Genomic DNA, 18,342 nt, shown 5'->3' with positions numbered 1-18,342 from the left:
AAAAAAAAAAAAAAAAAAGAAAAACAAGAACAGACTTCTCTGGGACCCTGAAGAGGGAGATCAGAGCAGGCTGGGAAAGTAGAACCAAATCAAAGAACCCCCACGTCTCAGGCCAAACAAATGGATATCCTTCATTGATTTCACACATATTCACTGAGACCTACCAGTATTAGGAGTGAATACAGAGCTAAATCACTCTTGATTTCTGCCCATGTGGCACCCAGGCCAGGAGGAAGAGAGAGATCAAACTGGTATGTAAGAGGGGAGTGGCAAGTGGCCCGAAAGGGGAAGTTCCGGGTCCTCTTGGAGCCCAGAGGAGGCATCCACTCTCATCTATGGGGTCCAGGGAAATCCGCCTGCACTCAGAGTCAACTGAAATGGAGGAGGACTTTGTAAAGAAACTAAAGGTGAGGCTGTGTCCTGAAACAGATAGAGAGAAATCGAAAGTGCAGGCTTTGTGGGTCCCCCACTTTCAGATGACAGACAGCTTCCTGTTCTCCCCAAATAACCACTATCCTTCCTTCCATCATCCAGATTCCTTCATTCCGCCTGTTTCTGAACTTGACATAAAATGGTGTGTTCTTGGGTTTGGCTTCTCACTCAACATGGTATTTATGAGAATCATCTGTGTTGCTGCTTATAGCAGGCATTTGCTTTTTCACTGCTGAATAGTTTTCCATTGTATGAATAAACTAAAATTTATCTACTCTACTGCTGACAGACATGGAGGTTGTTTCCGTTTTTATGGCTGCTATGAATAATACCATGAACATTCTTCTGACAGAAATAAGCACTCATTTTTCCTGGATAGAGACCCAGGAGAGGAAGAGCTGTTTCACAGCGTGTTTGTATAACTAGTTTCACCAAATCCCACTCGAGTTCCACTCCAGTCTTCCGAGTGATCAAACTCTAAATGTGCAGCCCCAGCTGCAATTGATGAGAGTTCCAGCTATTCTATGTCTTCACCAACATTTGCACCACTGAGTCTTTTTCCATTGCTGGCTGTTCTGGGATGTGTGTAGCGATATGTCACTGGGTTTTAATTTGCATTTTCCTGAAGGCTAATGATGTTGAACACCTTATCATATGCTTACTAGCTATGTGGAGATCCTTTTTCAAATGACTATTCTAGTTTTTTTGCCCACTCTTTCTTGGGGTTTCCTTGTTTCACGTGATTTGTAGACAGGTATTCTGGATGAGTTCTTTCTCAGAAACATATATTGTAGACATTTTTCTCCAGTCAGGGGTTTGCATTTTACTCTCAAAATCTTCTCTTTTGAGAAACAGTTCTACATTTTACAGAAGGCCAGCTTATCCATCACTTCCTCTGGTTTGCTATTTAACAAATCTGTGCCTATGCTAAGTCATGAAGATATTTGCCTACATTTTCTTCTAGGTGCTTTATTTTAAAAATCTTTCTGGTTATGGTGTGTCATCTCAAATTAATTGGTTTATGCACAGAGGTGAGACTTTATTCCTACATGGATATCAAATTGAGCCAGCTATGTTTTCAAAAAACATACATTTCTTCACTGAACTACAGAGGTGCCTGCTGATATACATACATGGAACTGTTTCTATGCCTTTGATTCCATTCTATTGGGCTCTTTAAATATTCTTGTGTTCACATCTATTTTAATTACTGTGGTGTCGTAAGTCTTGGTGTCTGGTAGTATAAATCATCCAATTTTGTTCATTAGAATTGTCAATCTTCCACTGAAGAACCTGTCGAGATTGAACGGGCTTATACTGAATCTAAAGACAAGTTCAGGGAACTATCCCATCCATGAATATTATGTAGGTCAGCTTTAATTTTTTTGAGACAGAGTCTCACTCTGTCGTCCACGCTGGAGTGCAGTGGCACAATCTCGGCTCACTGCAACCGCTGCATCCTGGATTAAAGTGATTCTCTTTGCTTTCAGGCTCCTAAACAGCTGGGATTACAGGTATGTGTCACCACATTGGCTAATATTTTGTTATTTTTAATGGAGACGGGGTTTTGCCATGTTGGCCAGGCTTGTTGTAAACTCCTGACCTCAAGTGATCCGTCTGCCTTGGCCAGGTCTGCTTTAATTTCTCACAGCAGTGTTTCACAGTTTACACTAGAGGTGTTACATACATCTTTCACTAAATTCATTCCTGGCTATTTGATATTTTTGGTGCAATTATGAATTATATACATACTTACATATAAAATATTAGGTGATTTCATTTTCTAATAACTTGTTACTAGTATACAGGACTGCTATCCCATCACCCCCTCTTTCTACTTCATTCTGTCATGTTCATTCTACAATTGAGAAAACAGACCTTGAGAAGGGATGGGAGCCAAGATCACAGCAACCAAGGAGTGGTGCCAGGCCTCTGACTCTGGGCTCTACCTTCCAAGGTCCAAGATACAGATGCCCCAAAACTAGCCCCTGCCAGTGTGTGTGGGAGCGTCCAGACCTTACCTGTTGTCCAGGATGGGCCCTATCTTCTGCAGAGACTTGGCCACGTTGAAGCGAACATTGGCAACTGGGTCCCCAGCCATACGCAGGACCGTGGGTAGCATATGCTTCGTGGTAATGTCCTGCCCACAGACCTCAGACAGCACCTGGGGGCCAGTGAGTGGCAGGGGTGAGTATGCAAAGGTCCTGGGTAACTCTCATTTCCCGCTTCCTCTGACCAGGCCACTTTGGTGATCATGAAGCCCTACAGAGGCTGAGCAATACGGGAACTTAGTCCAGTGTCAGAGGAGTGGATCTCCCAACTCCACTAACACCATCCTAACACATCTTCATTCTGCAATGTCCTAGTTTCTCTGTCCTCAGGCTTCCCTTAATTATTCTGGAGATGAACCTTAATTACGAAGCCCTAGGATCCCTCCTTAGAACAGTGACCTCCAGAGTGTGGTGTGGGAAGAAAGGATCAGAACAGTTAGCTGTATTTATTTTTACATCCCATCCTTTAATTTCTAGCACTGTATATAAGTAAAGTAGTACATGAGATAATTATAACTGTAGGAAAAGCAAACAGGAGCACTTCCTATCTGTAGCATAACAGTTCTAAGCCCTGTGCATGTATAGCCTGATTAATCTTCACATTCATCAGGCTGTGATTACCAGTACGAATCCTTTACAAAGCATCAAGTGGTTAGGTAACTATCCAAGGTCCACAGCTAATATATGGCAGTGCCAGAATTTAAAACTAGGTCTGATCTAGAATCTGTACACTCACCCACCATACCAGATAGAGACATATTTCTCAGGGAAGGAGAGGGGTGCTCACAAAGCTTAAGACCACTGCTCCAACAGGTCAAGTCTCCCAGGCCCTGCATCCCTCACCATCCACGCCCCCAATCCCAGAGGCCCTGTGTCCCTAACCCTGGGAGCCCCACCCCCTGGCCTACAGTTCCTTCAAAGACTCATCTCTGAACAGAAGATCCCCTCCATGTCTCCATTCCCAAGCCAGGTGTCTCCCTTGGGGAGCCCTCTACTATCTTTCCTCTCCCAGGCACTCCAATTCCCTAGGGATGGGCCAGCAGGCAGGTGGGGGGGCTCACATTGATGCAGAAGAGTGTAGTCATGCGGTGTAGGTAGTTGGGGTCTCCGGACATGGCCAAGACCTTGGGGATGATCGTGGCATGGGCCCACTCCTTCCCAAACTTTTCCACTAGCTTCTTCAGGTTGCTGGTGGCTGCCTCACGGATGGCATATACTGCAGAAGGGTGAGGGTGAGAAAGACAGGGATTTGGAGGTGAAGAACTGACTGGGCAAGATGTAGGTCACACTCACCATGGCTTACAAAACAGCCCCTAGGTGCCAGGACACATGTGAGCCAAAGAGAGAAAAAAGAGCTTACTATGTGCTATATCTAGTAACTGTTTTTTAATACAGTAACATTTCAACCACTCCAAGAGGTAGGTTCCACTACTAGCCTCATTTTACAGATGGGCAAACTGAGGCTCCACCAAGTGATTTGCCTAAAGTATGTGGTACTTACTACTTCGAACAGGGCCCCAGAGATAAATATTACCTTTTATTTTTTCCCCTCTTAGTATAAACAATGAGCAATTTTCACAATGGCCCCAAGGGATCAGAATAAGAAGTTTCAAAGAATGAGTGTGAGGCTCATTCAAAGATGGTAAGTGACTTGCTTTAGATGTTGATAGTCACCAGGGCAGGATACAACACCATGGTCTGGCTGCTCAGTGGTCCTCTGGCTCTCCACTATACCAGGCAACCCTGGGTGATGTTTCGTCCTCCTCCCACTCAACACTTCTCTAGGGCTCTAACAAGCAACGAGCTGGCCCATATGAGCATCCAGTGACACGGGGAGTGATTCCAGCCTCCTCCACTGCCTGCCGCAACCCCAGCCCCAACCAATCCATCCATCCTTTCTAGAGCTCCCATCTCCTCTTGCTGCTCCTATGGAGGTACTCACCATGATCCACAAGCCAGGCCATGCACAAGGAGTTAAGTTTCTCATCAAAGAACTCCACTCCCTACAAGAGAAACCAAGGTAAGGGTTCCAGGGAGAGCTGCCAGCCACACCCCAGGGAACCTAAATTCACCCCAGAAAGACTGGACAGCTCTCAACTTCATCTGAGGTGCTCCTTTCCCTCCTCTCTCTTATTGAATCCAATTTACCTTTTAAGGCCCAATTTCCTGGGTCCCTTCCTTTGACTCCCCGGCAGCTGTCACAGCCTCCACTAAGCCTTCAAAGCCCCCCGTTTCCCCATCACATCCCTGGACAAACTGCACCTCCCGTGAGGCAGCACTGCCTGGCTCCCAGGCCTCCTTACTCACCAGCTGTCCAGCCAGCAGGGGCATGTACTCAATGATGGCCAGCCGCACCCGCCACTTGGCATCCTCAGCCAGCTCCACAATGGCAGGGAGCAGGGACTGGGACAGCTGTCGGATGCCAATCACCTCGTTCACACAGTCCAGGTTGGAGATGATGTTCAGCCGTACCTCAGGGCACTGAGGAGAGGAAAGAAGGATTCTGAGAGAATGCCATGCACACAGCAACCCAGGACAGGATGGAAAGAGCTCAGCTGCATCAACTTGGTATAATGGACCTACACCTGCCCAAGCCCAGCTCCCAGTCCTGGGGACACAATAAAGGCACCCAAAAAGCAGCAGCATGGATCACTAAGGTAAGCCGATTTTTAAACCTTACAATAGTATCACAAGAAATGTTTATCCATTTTGAAAGGACTTAAATACAGCACCCTGGAAAAAACAGGCAGACGTGATTCTTCTAATCCTAGCTCTGCTGCTTGTTAACAAGGGTTCCTTTTTGGATATCAATCCACAACATGGGAGAGGGAAAGGAAGAAAACTATTTCCTTATTAAAACTATTCTAGTCTAAAAAAAATGAGTGAGCACTGAAATGAATCAATAAACCAAGTAACAAGGTTGGCAGGCCTGGCCTGTTCAAACCCTGCACATTCCTAGCCCAGCTCCTGTCCTGGGTGCGTGAGCCTCAAGGTGCTGAATGCGTGAGAAGAGAAGGTTCAGAGAATACACCTTACCCACTTAAAAAGACTTCTTTTTGGTGCACCAAGAAAAAAGTAGCCTTTTTCATTTAGACAAGTTTATACATTCTGGTGAGAGTCAAAATGTGAAATATAAACTTTATAAATCTAAAATGGAACTCCCAAATATAAGTCAGATGAATTCCTCACATTAAGAAAACCATACTGGTTCTTTTCCTCTCTGTAAGAAGCTGCCCTGAGACAGGCTGGCTGCCAGCACATGATTACCATGTAGTGCTTGCTGAAGGTGAAACTGGAGCAAAAAAATGCTTCAATTCTAGCGTACTTGCAGCATGTATGGGCTTGCCTTCACACTGGGCTGAGCCTGGATCCTTCCCTGATGCCAGAGGCAAAATGCTCTCAAAAACTCTGGAGAGGTGTGAAATGACATAGCAGACAACTTGAGGGGCTCTCACCTACTCTCAACTTATGCCATTAAAGCATCAAAATAAATAAAAATTGTATTTATAATATCTATAAAAATGATTATAAAAGAAAATATGTGCATGTGAAGTATAACTCAGATATATTACTTAAGTCATAAAATTTGTCATGAACGTTAATGATGATTTAAACTTTTAGCAACTGATGTAAATAACTGTATACTGTAGGCTGGGTGTGGTGGCTCATGCCTGTAATCCCAGCACTTTAGGCTGGGGCCATGGCTGAGGCGGGCGGATCACCTGAGGTCAAGAGTTCAAGACCAGCCTGAACAACATGAAGAAATCCTGTCTCTAATAAAAATACAAAATTAGCCAGGCATGGTGGCAAATGCCTGTAATTCCAGCTACTGAGGAAGGAAAATCAATTGCACTGAGAGGTGGGGGTTGTGGCAAGCCAAGATCATGCCATTGCACTCCAGTCTGGGCAATAAGAACAAAACTCCGTCTCAAAACAACAACAACAACAAAAACCCCACACTGTTAATCACCCACTAGGGAACAACCCAGAACAAAAAATATATTTAAAGTAGCACATTCTTTTCATTTTTCTTCTTTTTTTTTTAAGACGGGGTTTCACCATGTTGATCATGTTGGTCTTGAACTCCCGACCCCAGGTGATTCGCCCCAGGCTTGTCCTGAACTCCTGACCTCAGGTGATCCGCCCAGCCTTGGCCTCCAAAGTGCTTGGATTACAGGCTTGAGCCACCATGCCCCCGCTGTACATTCTTTTCAATGTATCAAAAAATTGACTGTAATTCTGGGGCTAAGAGATTATTCCACTGTAGTGGAACAACATAACTTTTCGGGGCATGGGGGACTGAAATGTGACACAATACTTTCTGTTACAGTATTTTCTCTAACTTCCTAGCACACAGTGCATGTGCCTGTGAACAGAAAAGAAAGGGGATGGGGAAGAGACAAGGATTGAAGCCTTTGGGAACAAAGATGTCATATACCAGCAAATGATTGCACCATCTGCCCAGTTTTTCACTACCAAGGCAAAAACCCACATGTGGTCCCTCTGCCTCCTGAACAATCCTGAATCCTTCCATATCACTGCAGCCTTATCTCTACATACTCCTCAGTCTAGCCTCAGTCTTCCAGACTCCCACAGCAGCCTCTGCTTTGGTCTTCCTACATTTCTGCTGGCCACCTCACTTTAATCTTTCCTTCACATAAGCCTCAGGGTGCCTTCTAACACCAACTGTATTCTGGCTCCTGCACTTGCCCACAGTCAAGTCCAAATTCCTTCCCCAGTGGTCACCCCAATGATCTCTCCAGTCATTACCCAGCACCTCCCCTCATCCTCTGTAATCCAGGTAGCCTGAACTGCTAGATATAATCATGTGGCCCTCCCTGGCCAATGGTGTATGGGGTATAAGCACACGTGAGGAATCTTGTCCGTCAGAGACTGGGCCTGCTGTTGTCTGTGCCTGGCCCCTCCTTGCTGGCTAAGATGCTAAAAACTGGAGCAGTTGCCTGAGACTCAGAGACAGTTGAGGTCAGCAGGGCTAACCCACCAGTCTAGGCCCACCTAGACTGTTATAAGAGAGAAAAAAAATCCTCCATCTAATTTAAGCCAGAATGTATTCTGGGGTCTCCATTACAGCACCTTAGCCTAAACCATAAAAAACATGAACTTGTCTATAACAACACCTGTAACACCTTAAAGGCATCATGGGATTGCTTGAATATCTCCATTGCCAGTCTCTGAAGGCTTTTGAGGATGAAAACTGTCTCATTTTAGGCTGGGCATGGCAGTTCACGCTTGTAATCCCAGGCCTTTGGAAGCCAAGGAAGAATTGCTTGAGAACAAGATACCAAGACCAATCTGGGCAACACAACAAGTCCCCTGTCTCTGTAGAAGAATTTAAAAAAATTATCTAAGCATGGTGGCTCTTGCCTGTAGGTAGTCCCAGCTACTTGGGAGGCTAAGATGTGAGGATCACTTGAACTTGGAAGGGTGAAGCCTGCAGTGGACCACGACCATAGCACTGCACTACAGTGTGGACAACAGAGCAAGACCCTATCTCAAAACATAAATAATTTTTTTTTTTTTTTTTTTTTTTTGAGACGGTGTCTTGCTCTGACATCCAGGCTGGAGTGCAGTGGTGTTATGTTGGCTCACTGCAACCTCTGCTTCCTGGGTTCTAGCGATTCTCCTGCCTCAGCCTCCTGAGTAGCTGGGATTACAGGCACGCGCCACCATGCCCAGCTAATTTTTTGTATTTTTAGTAGAGACGGGGTTTCACCGCGCTGACCAGGATGGTCTCGATCTCTTGACCTCATGATCCACCCGCCTCGGCCTCCCAAAGTGCTGGGATTACAGGCTTGAGCCACCGCGCCCGGGCTTTTTTTTTTTTTTTTTTTTAAGAGACAGTGTCTTGCTCTGACATCCAGGCTGGAGTGCAGTGGTGCAAAACTGGCTCATTGCAACCTCTGCCTCCTGAGTTCAAGTGATTCTCCTGCCTCAGCCTCCCAAGTAGCTGAGATTACAGGCACCCACCACCACACCTAGCTAATTTTTGCATTTTTAGTAGAGACAGGGTTTCAACATGTTGGCCAGGCTGACCGCAGGTGATCCTGGATCTCGAACTCCTGACCTCAGGTGATCTACCACCTTGGCCTCCCACAGTGCTGGGATTACAGGTGTAAGTGACCATGCCCGGCCATAAATAAAATTTTTTTTAAATTTTGACTTTATTTTTCATATCCTTAATGCTCAAGAAAGGACTCAAGCAGAGTGCCTGGAGGAATGCATGCATGAACACACAGCTATGCCCACAATCATGCAACTCAGCAAAGATCTGGATGTCTGTCCAGCCCCAGGGCAAGGCTCTTCACCTGTCCCCTCCACAAACCCAGAGCTGAGATCCTGGCACCCTTACCTCATCCTTCAGCTGAGCCAGGAAGAGGGGCAAGAGGTGCTCGATGGTGTTGTCTTTGCCCAGGATGGGAGAGAGGCCCATGATGACAGAGGCCAGGGCTGACTTGACATGTTGGTTGGCGTCGGACACCAGCTCCTGGGAGAGAGAAGGGATAGGCACAGGGTCAGGGCAACACCGGCAGCAGCAAGTGGCCAAGCGGATGCCAACTCCTAAGAGACAATAACCTGCTTCTGCCCCTCTCATTCATGGAGGAGGGGATGGCTTAAGGTATAGGGAAATCACTGTTCCTTATATGTATTACCTGCTTAGAGTTCAGTGACCCCTGCTCTCAGCAGCCCCCACTCCAACACCAAACCCCTGTGAATGAGAGGACTCAGTGACTTCTGAGGTTCTAGAAAGTACTCCCAACTCTAAGGCTGGCTCCACGCTGCAGTGAGGACCCCTAACTGCTTAAAATCCAAGAGCTGCCTGGTCCCAGAGGGCTGGGAACCTGGTCTGCAGCTGACTATCCCCAAAGCCTTGTTTCCAGCCCCTTTTTTGGGAGGCTTGATCCCCTTGGTTACTCCCATTAAACTCTCTGTTACCTTGATGCAGGGCAAGATCTGGGACATGATCACATTCTCCCGACAGTCAGCTGAGAGGTTTTCACAGAACTCTGTGGGCACGGAGAGGGAGGCAAAGGGAAGTGAGACCCAATGTTCTAGCTCCACCTCCAGCCACTTGGACACCCACCCGACTTGCTGTGTTTTGGCTGCCAGCACCAACCTTTGACCTTGTGGGAGGCTGCGGCCCTCACCTCGGCCTCACAGTCCTTCATCAGGTTCTGGAAGGCAGGGACCAGGTCTGTCTTGGTGATCTCAGGCCCCACTGCTTTCTGGAGCTGCAGACAGGAAGGAGAGGTGGAGAGTGAGAAAGCCTGGCAGGTACTCTGGGCTAAGGAAGCCAAAATCAAAGTGAAGGCGCCAGAATTAGGGGCCAGAGTGCGGGCCTTGGAAGCACTGCTAAGATCTAATCCGAGCGCCAAGTCCAGCCCCAGGGCAAGGCTCTTCACCTCGCTCAGTCTTCTTTTCTTCAGAAGAAAAATGAGGACTGCAAGGGCACCTACATCATAGTGTCAGCATTAAAAATAACAGATTTCCATATTGTTCAGGCTACTGGGGTTGGGTTTTCTGTTACCAAAAACATTCTAATGATATAGTGACTGCAACTTTTTGATGTATGTATAGGGCTGTATTTCTTAAAGATCTGTTACCAGAAACACATATTACTTTTGTAATGAAAATAAAACAATAGGCCAAGTGCGGTGGCTCACCCCTATAATCCCAGCACTTTGGGAAGCAGAGGTGGGCAGATTACTTGGGTCCAGGAGATCAAGACCAGCCCAGGCACACAGTGAAACCCTGACTCTACGAAAAAATACAAAAATTAGCCGGGTGTGGGGGTGGGCACCTGTAGTCCTAGCTACTCAGGAGGCTGAGGTGGGAGGATCACCTGAGCCCAGCAGGTCAAGGCTGCAGTGAGCTGTGATTGTGGCACTGCACTCCAGCCTGGGTGACAGTGTGAGACCCTGTCTCAAAATAAAAATAAAACAATAAACATTGATGGGGAAGAAGGCATCCCCATCTTCTTTATAGGGCCGGGTGTGGTGGCTTACACCTGTAATCCCAGCAATTTGGGAGGCCGAGGTGGGAGGATCACTTGAGACCAGCCTGGCCAACATGGTGAAACCCCATCTCTACTAAAAATACAAAAATTAGCTGGTGTGGTGGCACACACCTGTAATTCCAGCTACTCAGGAGGCTGAGGCTCAAGAATCACTTGGGTCTGGGAGGTGGAGTCTGCAGTAAACTGAGATTGTGTTTCTGCACTCCAGCCTGGCGACACAGCGAGACTCCATCTCAAAAAAAAAAAAAAAAAAAAAAAAATGGAGGCACGCTTGGCCCTGCCTTTTCCTGGCACCAGACATGGAAAGGTGCCTGGCTCTTGCTGCAAAGCTGCTTCCTGAAGACCTGGTAGGAAACAGGACAGTTCATTACTATGAAGGGAATGAACAAGTAAAAAACTTGAAGGGCCTCATGTTATCTGGGGCAAATATTACCTTTTATTCATCTTGCAAATATTTACTGAGTGTCTACTGTGTGCCAAGAACCGGTTTAACAGCCTAAAATTCCTGCCCTCATGGAATTTGTATTCTAACACCCAGTGTGACACAGCTCAGGAGATAAGGATGGGAAGAACCTTCCCTAACTGTAGTGCTGGTATGCTATTCTGAGGCTCTGAGTCCTGGCAAATGACAGTGGGAACCAGCATAATTACAGGCAAAGGGCACCCCAGGGTAGAGTGGCACTCAAGGCCTCTCTGATCCCACCCTGCCCTTTCTCCTGCATTCTCTCAGGCTGGGCCATCAAGATCAGGCCTCAATTCTTCACCCCCAGTGCCTAGCAAATAGCTGGTGCTTAGCAAACATGTTTGAGGGACGAGGCAATCTGGATCACTGTAAAAGGAGCACTGGCCTGGGAGTCACAGACCTAGAGCCTAGAGTCTCGTCCCCTTTCTGCCTGGCTGGTAGTGTCACTCTGACCAATTAATTAAACTTTCCAGGGTCGGGAATGGTGGCTCGCACCTGTAATCCCAGCACTTTGGGAGATCGAGGCGGGCAGATTATTTGAGGTCAGGAGTTCAAACCAGCCTGGCTAACATGGTGAAACCCCATCTCTACTAAAAATACAACATCTAGCTGGGTGTCGTGGTGGGCACCTGTAATCCCAGTCCCTCAGGAGACTGAGGCAGGAGAGTTGCTTGAACCCGGGAAGGGAGAAGTTGCAGTGAGCCAAGACTGCCCCACCATACTCCAGCCTGAAAAACGGCACTTTAGCCTGGGCGACAGAATGAGACATGTCTCAAAAAATAAATAAATAAATAAACAAACAAACGCAACTTTTTGGGCTTTGTCTCTCCCTTTGTGAAAGGAGAGTTTGACTTTATCAAGAACACCCCACACGTGTGACCCTTCTCTGCTCCTGTGGCACTTTTCTCCACAAAGTCTTAGCCTCAGAATCCTTCTCAAGGCAGTACCCCCAGTTGCCACATCAATCAACCAGGATTGGCATGTGAAATGAGATGCAATTAGATGATCATAGAGATCTTATTGCTCAAACGCCCAATGATTCTGTCAGTCTAATGGAAAACCTCAGCTCCTATATGCTTCCCTTCTGAGGGTGTCAGTGTCTTCACTGACAATGTCAGTGGGACAATGTCAACAGTCACTCACGTACCTCTGTGAACTTGTCAGCCACCATGTAGCGGACGCGCCAGGACTTGTCCTCAGCGGCCTGGCGCAGAGTGGGCATCACCAGGGCTTCCAGATCTTCCTGGGGCAGGAGTTGGGCGATGTTCACGCACGCCTCCACTGCCAGCAGCCGCACCGAGTCCTGGGGAGAGGAGAGGAGCAGGGGGAGGGCAGCAGAGGCCTTGCTGAGCTCTGGGATTCTCTTTCAGGGGCAGGGTCCAACGGAAGGATGGGAGCGCAAAGACGGCCATGGAGCAAAACCCACCTGCTCGTCAGAGGCCAGGTTGGAGAACATGGGGATGATCTCACTCTTGACGTTGTCCAGCTCCAGCACCTTGGCAAACTCCCCCAGCTTGGAGGCTGCGGCCCGCCGCACCATGGGGGTGTCATCTGAGCACAGGTTCCGGAAGTACCTGGGATTTGGGGATGGGGATCCTGAGGCAGCAGACAGCATAGACTCTGCAGGCATGTGGGTCCAGGCTTTAGCTGAATAACCTTGGGCAGGTGATGATCCCCTCTCTGTCTTCCCAGCCCTATGAAATGGAGCTGACAGTAACACTACCTACCCCACAGGTCCTCATGAGGTTTAAATGGGATAATATGTGTGAGACGCTTTGCAAATTGCACATGATAAATCTAGTCAATGGTAAGTGTTGATGATTACATTATCATGACCATAAAAATCGCTTAACCAACAGGCCAGGCACGGTGGCTCATACCTGTAATCTGAACACTTTGGGAGACTGAGGCAGGAGGATTGCTTGAGCCCAGGAGTTCAAGACCAGCCTGAGCAACATAGTGAGACCCCATCTCTACCTAAAATAAAAAATGAGCGCAGCGTGATAGTGCACACCTGTGGTCCCAGCTACATGAGAGGCTCAGGCAGGAGGAATGCTTGAGCCCAGGAGGTTGAAGCTGCAGTGAGCTATGATTGTACCACTGCACTTCAGCCTGGATGACTGGGAGAGATCCTACCTCAAAAAGCAAAACAAAAATTGCTTAACTAAGAGGCTGGTCTAGAGCCACAGAAAGGCTTTATTTCTCAGCAGCAACTGCTAGGGTCAGAAATGGTGGGAGCCGGTGTAAGTAACCAGGCATGTGTACAGTTGTAAACCACAGTTCTGGAATGAGTCATGGCTCAGGCCTGGGCTTGATGGTCAACTCTTTGGAAAGCAGAGGAGCAGGAGGCTGAAAACTGAGGTGGTTTATCTGCCAAAGGCACTATCAGATGCGATTTGCTGAGTTTATTTCAGATTTTGCACTAAGCACTGTATATGTGATAATTCTTTTAAATCCTCACATTAACCAGTGGGAAGGAGGAACTGTCATCTTCTCATTTCCCAAGTGAGTGAGGGGCAGAGGTGGTAAACTGACACCCAGCTGTGTCCAGAGACCAACTCTTGAGGATGTGGCCTATTGTGTAGTAAGCAGGAGTGAGAGAGGAGAGAGTTCGGGCATTTGAGCCGCAGGAAGACCAAAAGGAGACTGAGGCTTTAGAGAAGGGGACCAAGATGACGGGGGAGGCTGGAGCTTCCAAGGGGGGCGGAGACTCACTGTCGAAGTTCCGCCTTGACAGCACTGGACACTCGAGGGTAGCAGACAGAGAAGAGGCCACAGGCCGAGGTTCGGGAAGTAAACCAGTCGCCGCCCGCCAGCCGCTTCACCAGCGGCACGAAGTGCGCCTCCAGGTCAGAGGGCGAGTGCTCATGGGAGATGGCCCGTAAGGACTCCACGGCCTTGTCCCGCACCACTGTCTCCTCCACTGTGGCCAGCGACTCCAGGGGTGGCTGTGGTGAGAACACGAAGTCACTGGACAGCTCCCTCTCCACCATCCCTGGCCCTGGGGCCCCATCCTGCACACCCTCGTGGGCTCATCTCCTCAAAGAAACCTTCCCCATTACCTACCCTGGCCTTCATCAAAATAGCATTTAACAATAGTTGCAGTGAAGGATTCAAAGAAAAAAGGTAATATTATGCCAGCCAGTAGATGGTCTCTGTCAGTGTGTCTTCCACAAGGGTTCTCATCTAGGGGTCCTTGAAGGAGTTTCACTGGGGCCCGTGAATCTTACACATGTCACTTTCTGAGGAGAAAATTCTTAGCCTCTCAAAGTGCAATTTTCATCACTGATCATATGTAGAATCCCAGGTGAAGCCTGGCACCGGGCACCTACCTGACCACTAAACAGTAAGGATGACAACCGCAGCCTGAATTTACGATACTAAAAGCCACTGCTGACTTGTTGGATTAAAGTGGACGTCCATGGCCCATCTGTTCTGACGTGATTCCCATGCTCTCCAACAGGCTCCCCTCCCTGCCCTAGGCTGGTGAGACCATGGGCCTGACCCTAAGGGGTGGGCAAGAGGACTTCCTGCCTTCCACTCACCAGCAGGCAGTGCACGTATTCTGGGCCTCCCACCAGGGTAGTGAAAGTTCCCAGCTGTTCTGCCAGGGCGAGGAGGACCTCATCCTCATCATAGATGGTATCTGTGGAACCAAGGAAGACAGATTCAGTGACTGTCCCATCCCAACTCTGACCCCAGCCCAAGTTCAGGATGCACGGACTCCACTCTGCTTCCTCAGGCTGTGAGCACTCATTTTCCCCATCCGCCCACTTGTTCCCCACTCTCCACCTGGGCTGACACAGAGATCAAGGCACAGATTTGGCTGGGATGACAGAGCCCTAAGTCCTGCTTCTGCCCGCTACTAGGTGTGGAACATTGACTGAGTGATTCCACCTGAGTCCCAGCTTCTGCATCTGTAAAATGGTGTTCATTACCCCTCCCTCTTAGTGAGGCTACCGCGAGGAGCAAATAAGACCAGGTGTATAAAGCGCAGAGCATGGTAAACGAGAGCTGTTTTTTGGTCCAGCTTCTCCCCTCAGCACTGTTCTCTCTGCCAGAAATTTCTTTGTATCCTTGGAGATTCAGTTTAGCTACCTCTTCTTGGAAGATTTCTAGGATGTCCACTAGAACACCCTCTCTGGGCTCACTCTCCCTCTCCTTTCAGGCCAACTTTCCCAGATCCTTAACATCCACTACAATCAGCGAGCCCAGGACTTGCTGCTCTCTGTGCCTCAGTTCCTGCCAGAGCTGAGAACAGACAGACAGCAATTTAGGTTTGCTGAAAGAACGAATGATATGTGAAGGGAAAATCCGTTCTGTCCCTAATGTCTAAAACCAAAGGCTTCTCTCTTAAACTCCATCCTCGCATCTCTGAGGCAGTGGGAACTGCTCATCTCTGTATAGCAGAAGATGCTAATATCCCTGGCATCTATTAGCACCTAAACCTCCTGTGTTTAAGTTGGGTATATGGCAATCCAGCAACCAACTACATTTCCCAGATGCCCCTGCAGTTGGCAAGGCCATGTGACCTTTTTCTGGCCAATAGGATATGAGTGCAAATGGTGCGTTCAACTTCTGGGTCACCTCCTTACCGCAACCTTCTCATTTAAGTAGTTATCATCATTCCCATTTTATGGTGGGTTCAAGTCTTGCTCTACTGTGGGCTGCTTATACAGCAATTCACTTCCCCTCTCTGAGGCTTTCTCATCCCCCAAATCACAACAGGGTTGGTTTTTACTTCACAGGGTTGTTCTGAGACTAACAGGAAATAAATGCTTTCAGTGAAGAGCTCAGCACAGGGCCCAGCAGGAGGGTTAGCATCTCTGCCTCTTCCTTCAATCAATACATTCTCGCCAATATGACTCTGGCTACACTGTTCTTAGGCTTGTTCCCAGTCTCAGTTCCCCTGGGTCCCTCTGCACGCAGTTAAAACCACCCTCCCTGCTTTCTTTGTCTCCTGGAGACCTTATGCATATCCACAGACTCAATTCTTATTCTCCAGTCTAGACCTCGGAGCCAAGCAATGCTGCTGAAGGCCAAACACCTGGGAACTGCCAGCACCTTGTCTTACCACCAAACCACACAGAACTGTCCTCCTTGGAAGGGCTGGCAGCACCTTCTGAGCCACGCCTGTCAACCCTCCCAACCTAAGGTCACTCTGACCATCTCTAGCTGTCACCTGGGAGACTGCAATAGCTTCCTACCTGGTTTTCCTGCTTCCACCTTTTCCCCTACACCGTCTGATCTCCCAGAACCCAGAATGATTCTTTCAGGTATAAAAAATATCCTGACACTCTCCCACTTCAATCTGCCCATGGTTTCTGAGAAACCTGACCTCACATGTGGTCACTGTTTTTCTCCAACCTCACGTCCTAGCCTCACCCTCCCTTAACAACCTTGGCTAGCCCATGACTACCTCACTGTTGTTCTTCTGACATGCTGAGCACACATCTGCCTCTCCCCACAGCCTGAAATGCTCCTCTCAAAGAGTTCCACATGGCTGGTGCCTCCATTCCACTCAGGACTCTTGCCAAAGGTCATACCTTCAGAAGATCGGCTCTGGCCCCGGTTTAATATCCTTCACTATCTCTCTCCCATCTCATTTCTCTCTCTGGCCTCATCACGCACTATCTATTACATCTCACAGGTCTCTCCTGTCTGGAATGAAAGCTCTGTGAGGACAGAAACTGTGTAAGGTTTGTTCTGCATAGCCAGACTAACACACAGGCCACAGTGGACAAATAACCAACCCTGCCAGCACCTTTATCTTGGACTTTGACCATCTGCAAGCCAGGCAAAGAGGCCTTGTGAGAAAGTGAATGAGCTGACACCATGATCTCAAGACTTCCAGCCTCTGGAACTGTGAGAAAAATTTCTATTGTTGAAGCTAGCCAGTCTGTGGTATTTTGGCCCTAACAAACTAGTATCATATAAGCTTCTGGAAAAACCTACAGGCTTCAGAGAGCGTCCGGATAGTGAATCAAGTGGAGGTTCTTAGAGGATGGTGTGCTCTGGGAGGGGAAGCTCCACGACCTTTCCCCATACCTTACTCTATGCATCTCTTCATCTGTATCCTTTGCGACACCCTTTACAATAAACCAGTAAATGTGTTTCCCTGAGTTCTGTGAGCTGCTTCAGCAAATTAATCAAACCCAAAGATGGGGTCACAGGAACCCCAACTTGAAGCTGGTCGGTCAGAAGTTCCAAAGGATCTGTGACTGGTGGGTGGGGTTGGGGACAGTCTTGGGGACTAGGCCATCAATCTCTGGGTAGATAGTGTCAGAACTGAATTAAAAGAAAACCAGCTGGTGTCCACTGCATAGTTTGTGAGGAAAAACCCCACCCAAATGGTCACAAAAGTCATGTTCTGTGTTATGATTGCTGTGAAAGTAGCAGAGGAAAGACAGAGTTTTTTCCCCACACACCCTGAGTGTTCGGGGCTGCTCTTATTAGACTCCTTTACGGATAAGGGAAAGGAGGCTAAGAGAGGTGGGGTGACCTACTCAGGTTTTCCTAGGAAGGTGGTGGCACAGCTACTTGTTTCAAACCCAGGTTCCTCCAACACTTTTCCTCTACAACTTCTTCACCACTATTATCCTGCCATGCTGCAGCATTCTAAAGCTTTCAAGTCTCCCCAGCAGTTCACCAGTAGAAGCCAACTGGTTTGGGGTCACTTGTTCTGTGTCATAAGAGCTACACCTACTCTTCATGTGGCGTTCAGTCAGACACACCTGCACTCCCGTCACTAGCTGTGCCACTGCACCTCTTTTGGCTCCAATATCCCATGTGCCCAGTGCGGGTAGGGGTGACAAGTGCAAGCTCCTTCCTCCCCAGGATCATCACTAGGTCCAAGTAAGATGATCCCATACACAAGAGTTTAATTAGTGACAAAGTGCTCTAAACCTTCAGTTGTGATTTCAGCTGTTATTAAGCATAAAGCATGAAGTAGTAATGGCAATAAAGATAACAGAGGATTTACTATTAACTGGTAGTATAGTCTGTGTCAGACATTGTACTAAATGCGTGACCTACATCCTCGCAGACAGCTGTGCTTAGTAACAGCCCGGCAGCTAACACTTAGGTAGTGCGTACTGCACAGTGTCATAAGCACTTCATAGTATCTTACTTAGTCTTCATGTTAGGTTACATGATTACGTCCATTTCACCTGTGAAGAATCTGAGGCAGGTAGACGTAAAATATCTTGCCCAAAGTCACACACCTAGAAAGTGGTAGAGCTCAGATTTGCAATCAATCATTAACCAATGCTGTCAAGTTTAAGTCAGAATGACTAAATAAATATCCCTTCTCCGTTACCTCCTAACTTTATGACCTTGGGCAAATGACTCACTTCACCTCT

General features: G+C 47.8%; 1 protein-coding gene across 1 annotated transcript in view; it reads right to left on the bottom strand.

Moving 5' to 3' along the window:
• Positions 1 to 18,342, bottom strand: part of PPP2R1A (protein phosphatase 2 scaffold subunit Aalpha) — a 35,011-nt gene that overhangs the window by 1,789 nt on the left and 14,880 nt on the right. Inside the window, exons 3-13 of the mRNA XM_017503917.2 lie at positions 14,527 to 14,627; positions 13,697 to 13,929; positions 12,408 to 12,555; positions 12,129 to 12,284; positions 9,619 to 9,733; positions 9,438 to 9,508; positions 8,854 to 8,988; positions 4,791 to 4,964; positions 4,426 to 4,486; positions 3,545 to 3,699; positions 2,454 to 2,596 (exon numbers count right to left, since the gene is read on the bottom strand). Coding sequence (XP_017359406.1) covers positions 2,454 to 2,596; positions 3,545 to 3,699; positions 4,426 to 4,486; positions 4,791 to 4,964; positions 8,854 to 8,988; positions 9,438 to 9,508; positions 9,619 to 9,733; positions 12,129 to 12,284; positions 12,408 to 12,555; positions 13,697 to 13,929; positions 14,527 to 14,627 — 1,492 coding nt within the window. The remainder of the gene's footprint in view (positions 1 to 2,453; positions 2,597 to 3,544; positions 3,700 to 4,425; positions 4,487 to 4,790; positions 4,965 to 8,853; positions 8,989 to 9,437; positions 9,509 to 9,618; positions 9,734 to 12,128; positions 12,285 to 12,407; positions 12,556 to 13,696; positions 13,930 to 14,526; positions 14,628 to 18,342) is intronic.

The sequence above is a fragment of the Cebus imitator genome, unplaced genomic scaffold, assembly GCF_001604975.1.
Source record: "Cebus imitator isolate Cc_AM_T3 unplaced genomic scaffold, Cebus_imitator-1.0 Scaffold316, whole genome shotgun sequence".
In the NCBI taxonomy this organism is placed as follows: Eukaryota; Metazoa; Chordata; class Mammalia; order Primates; family Cebidae; genus Cebus; species Cebus imitator.
The sequence above is the reverse complement of the archived record's forward strand: the minus strand, read 5'-3'. Positions and strand labels throughout refer to the sequence as shown.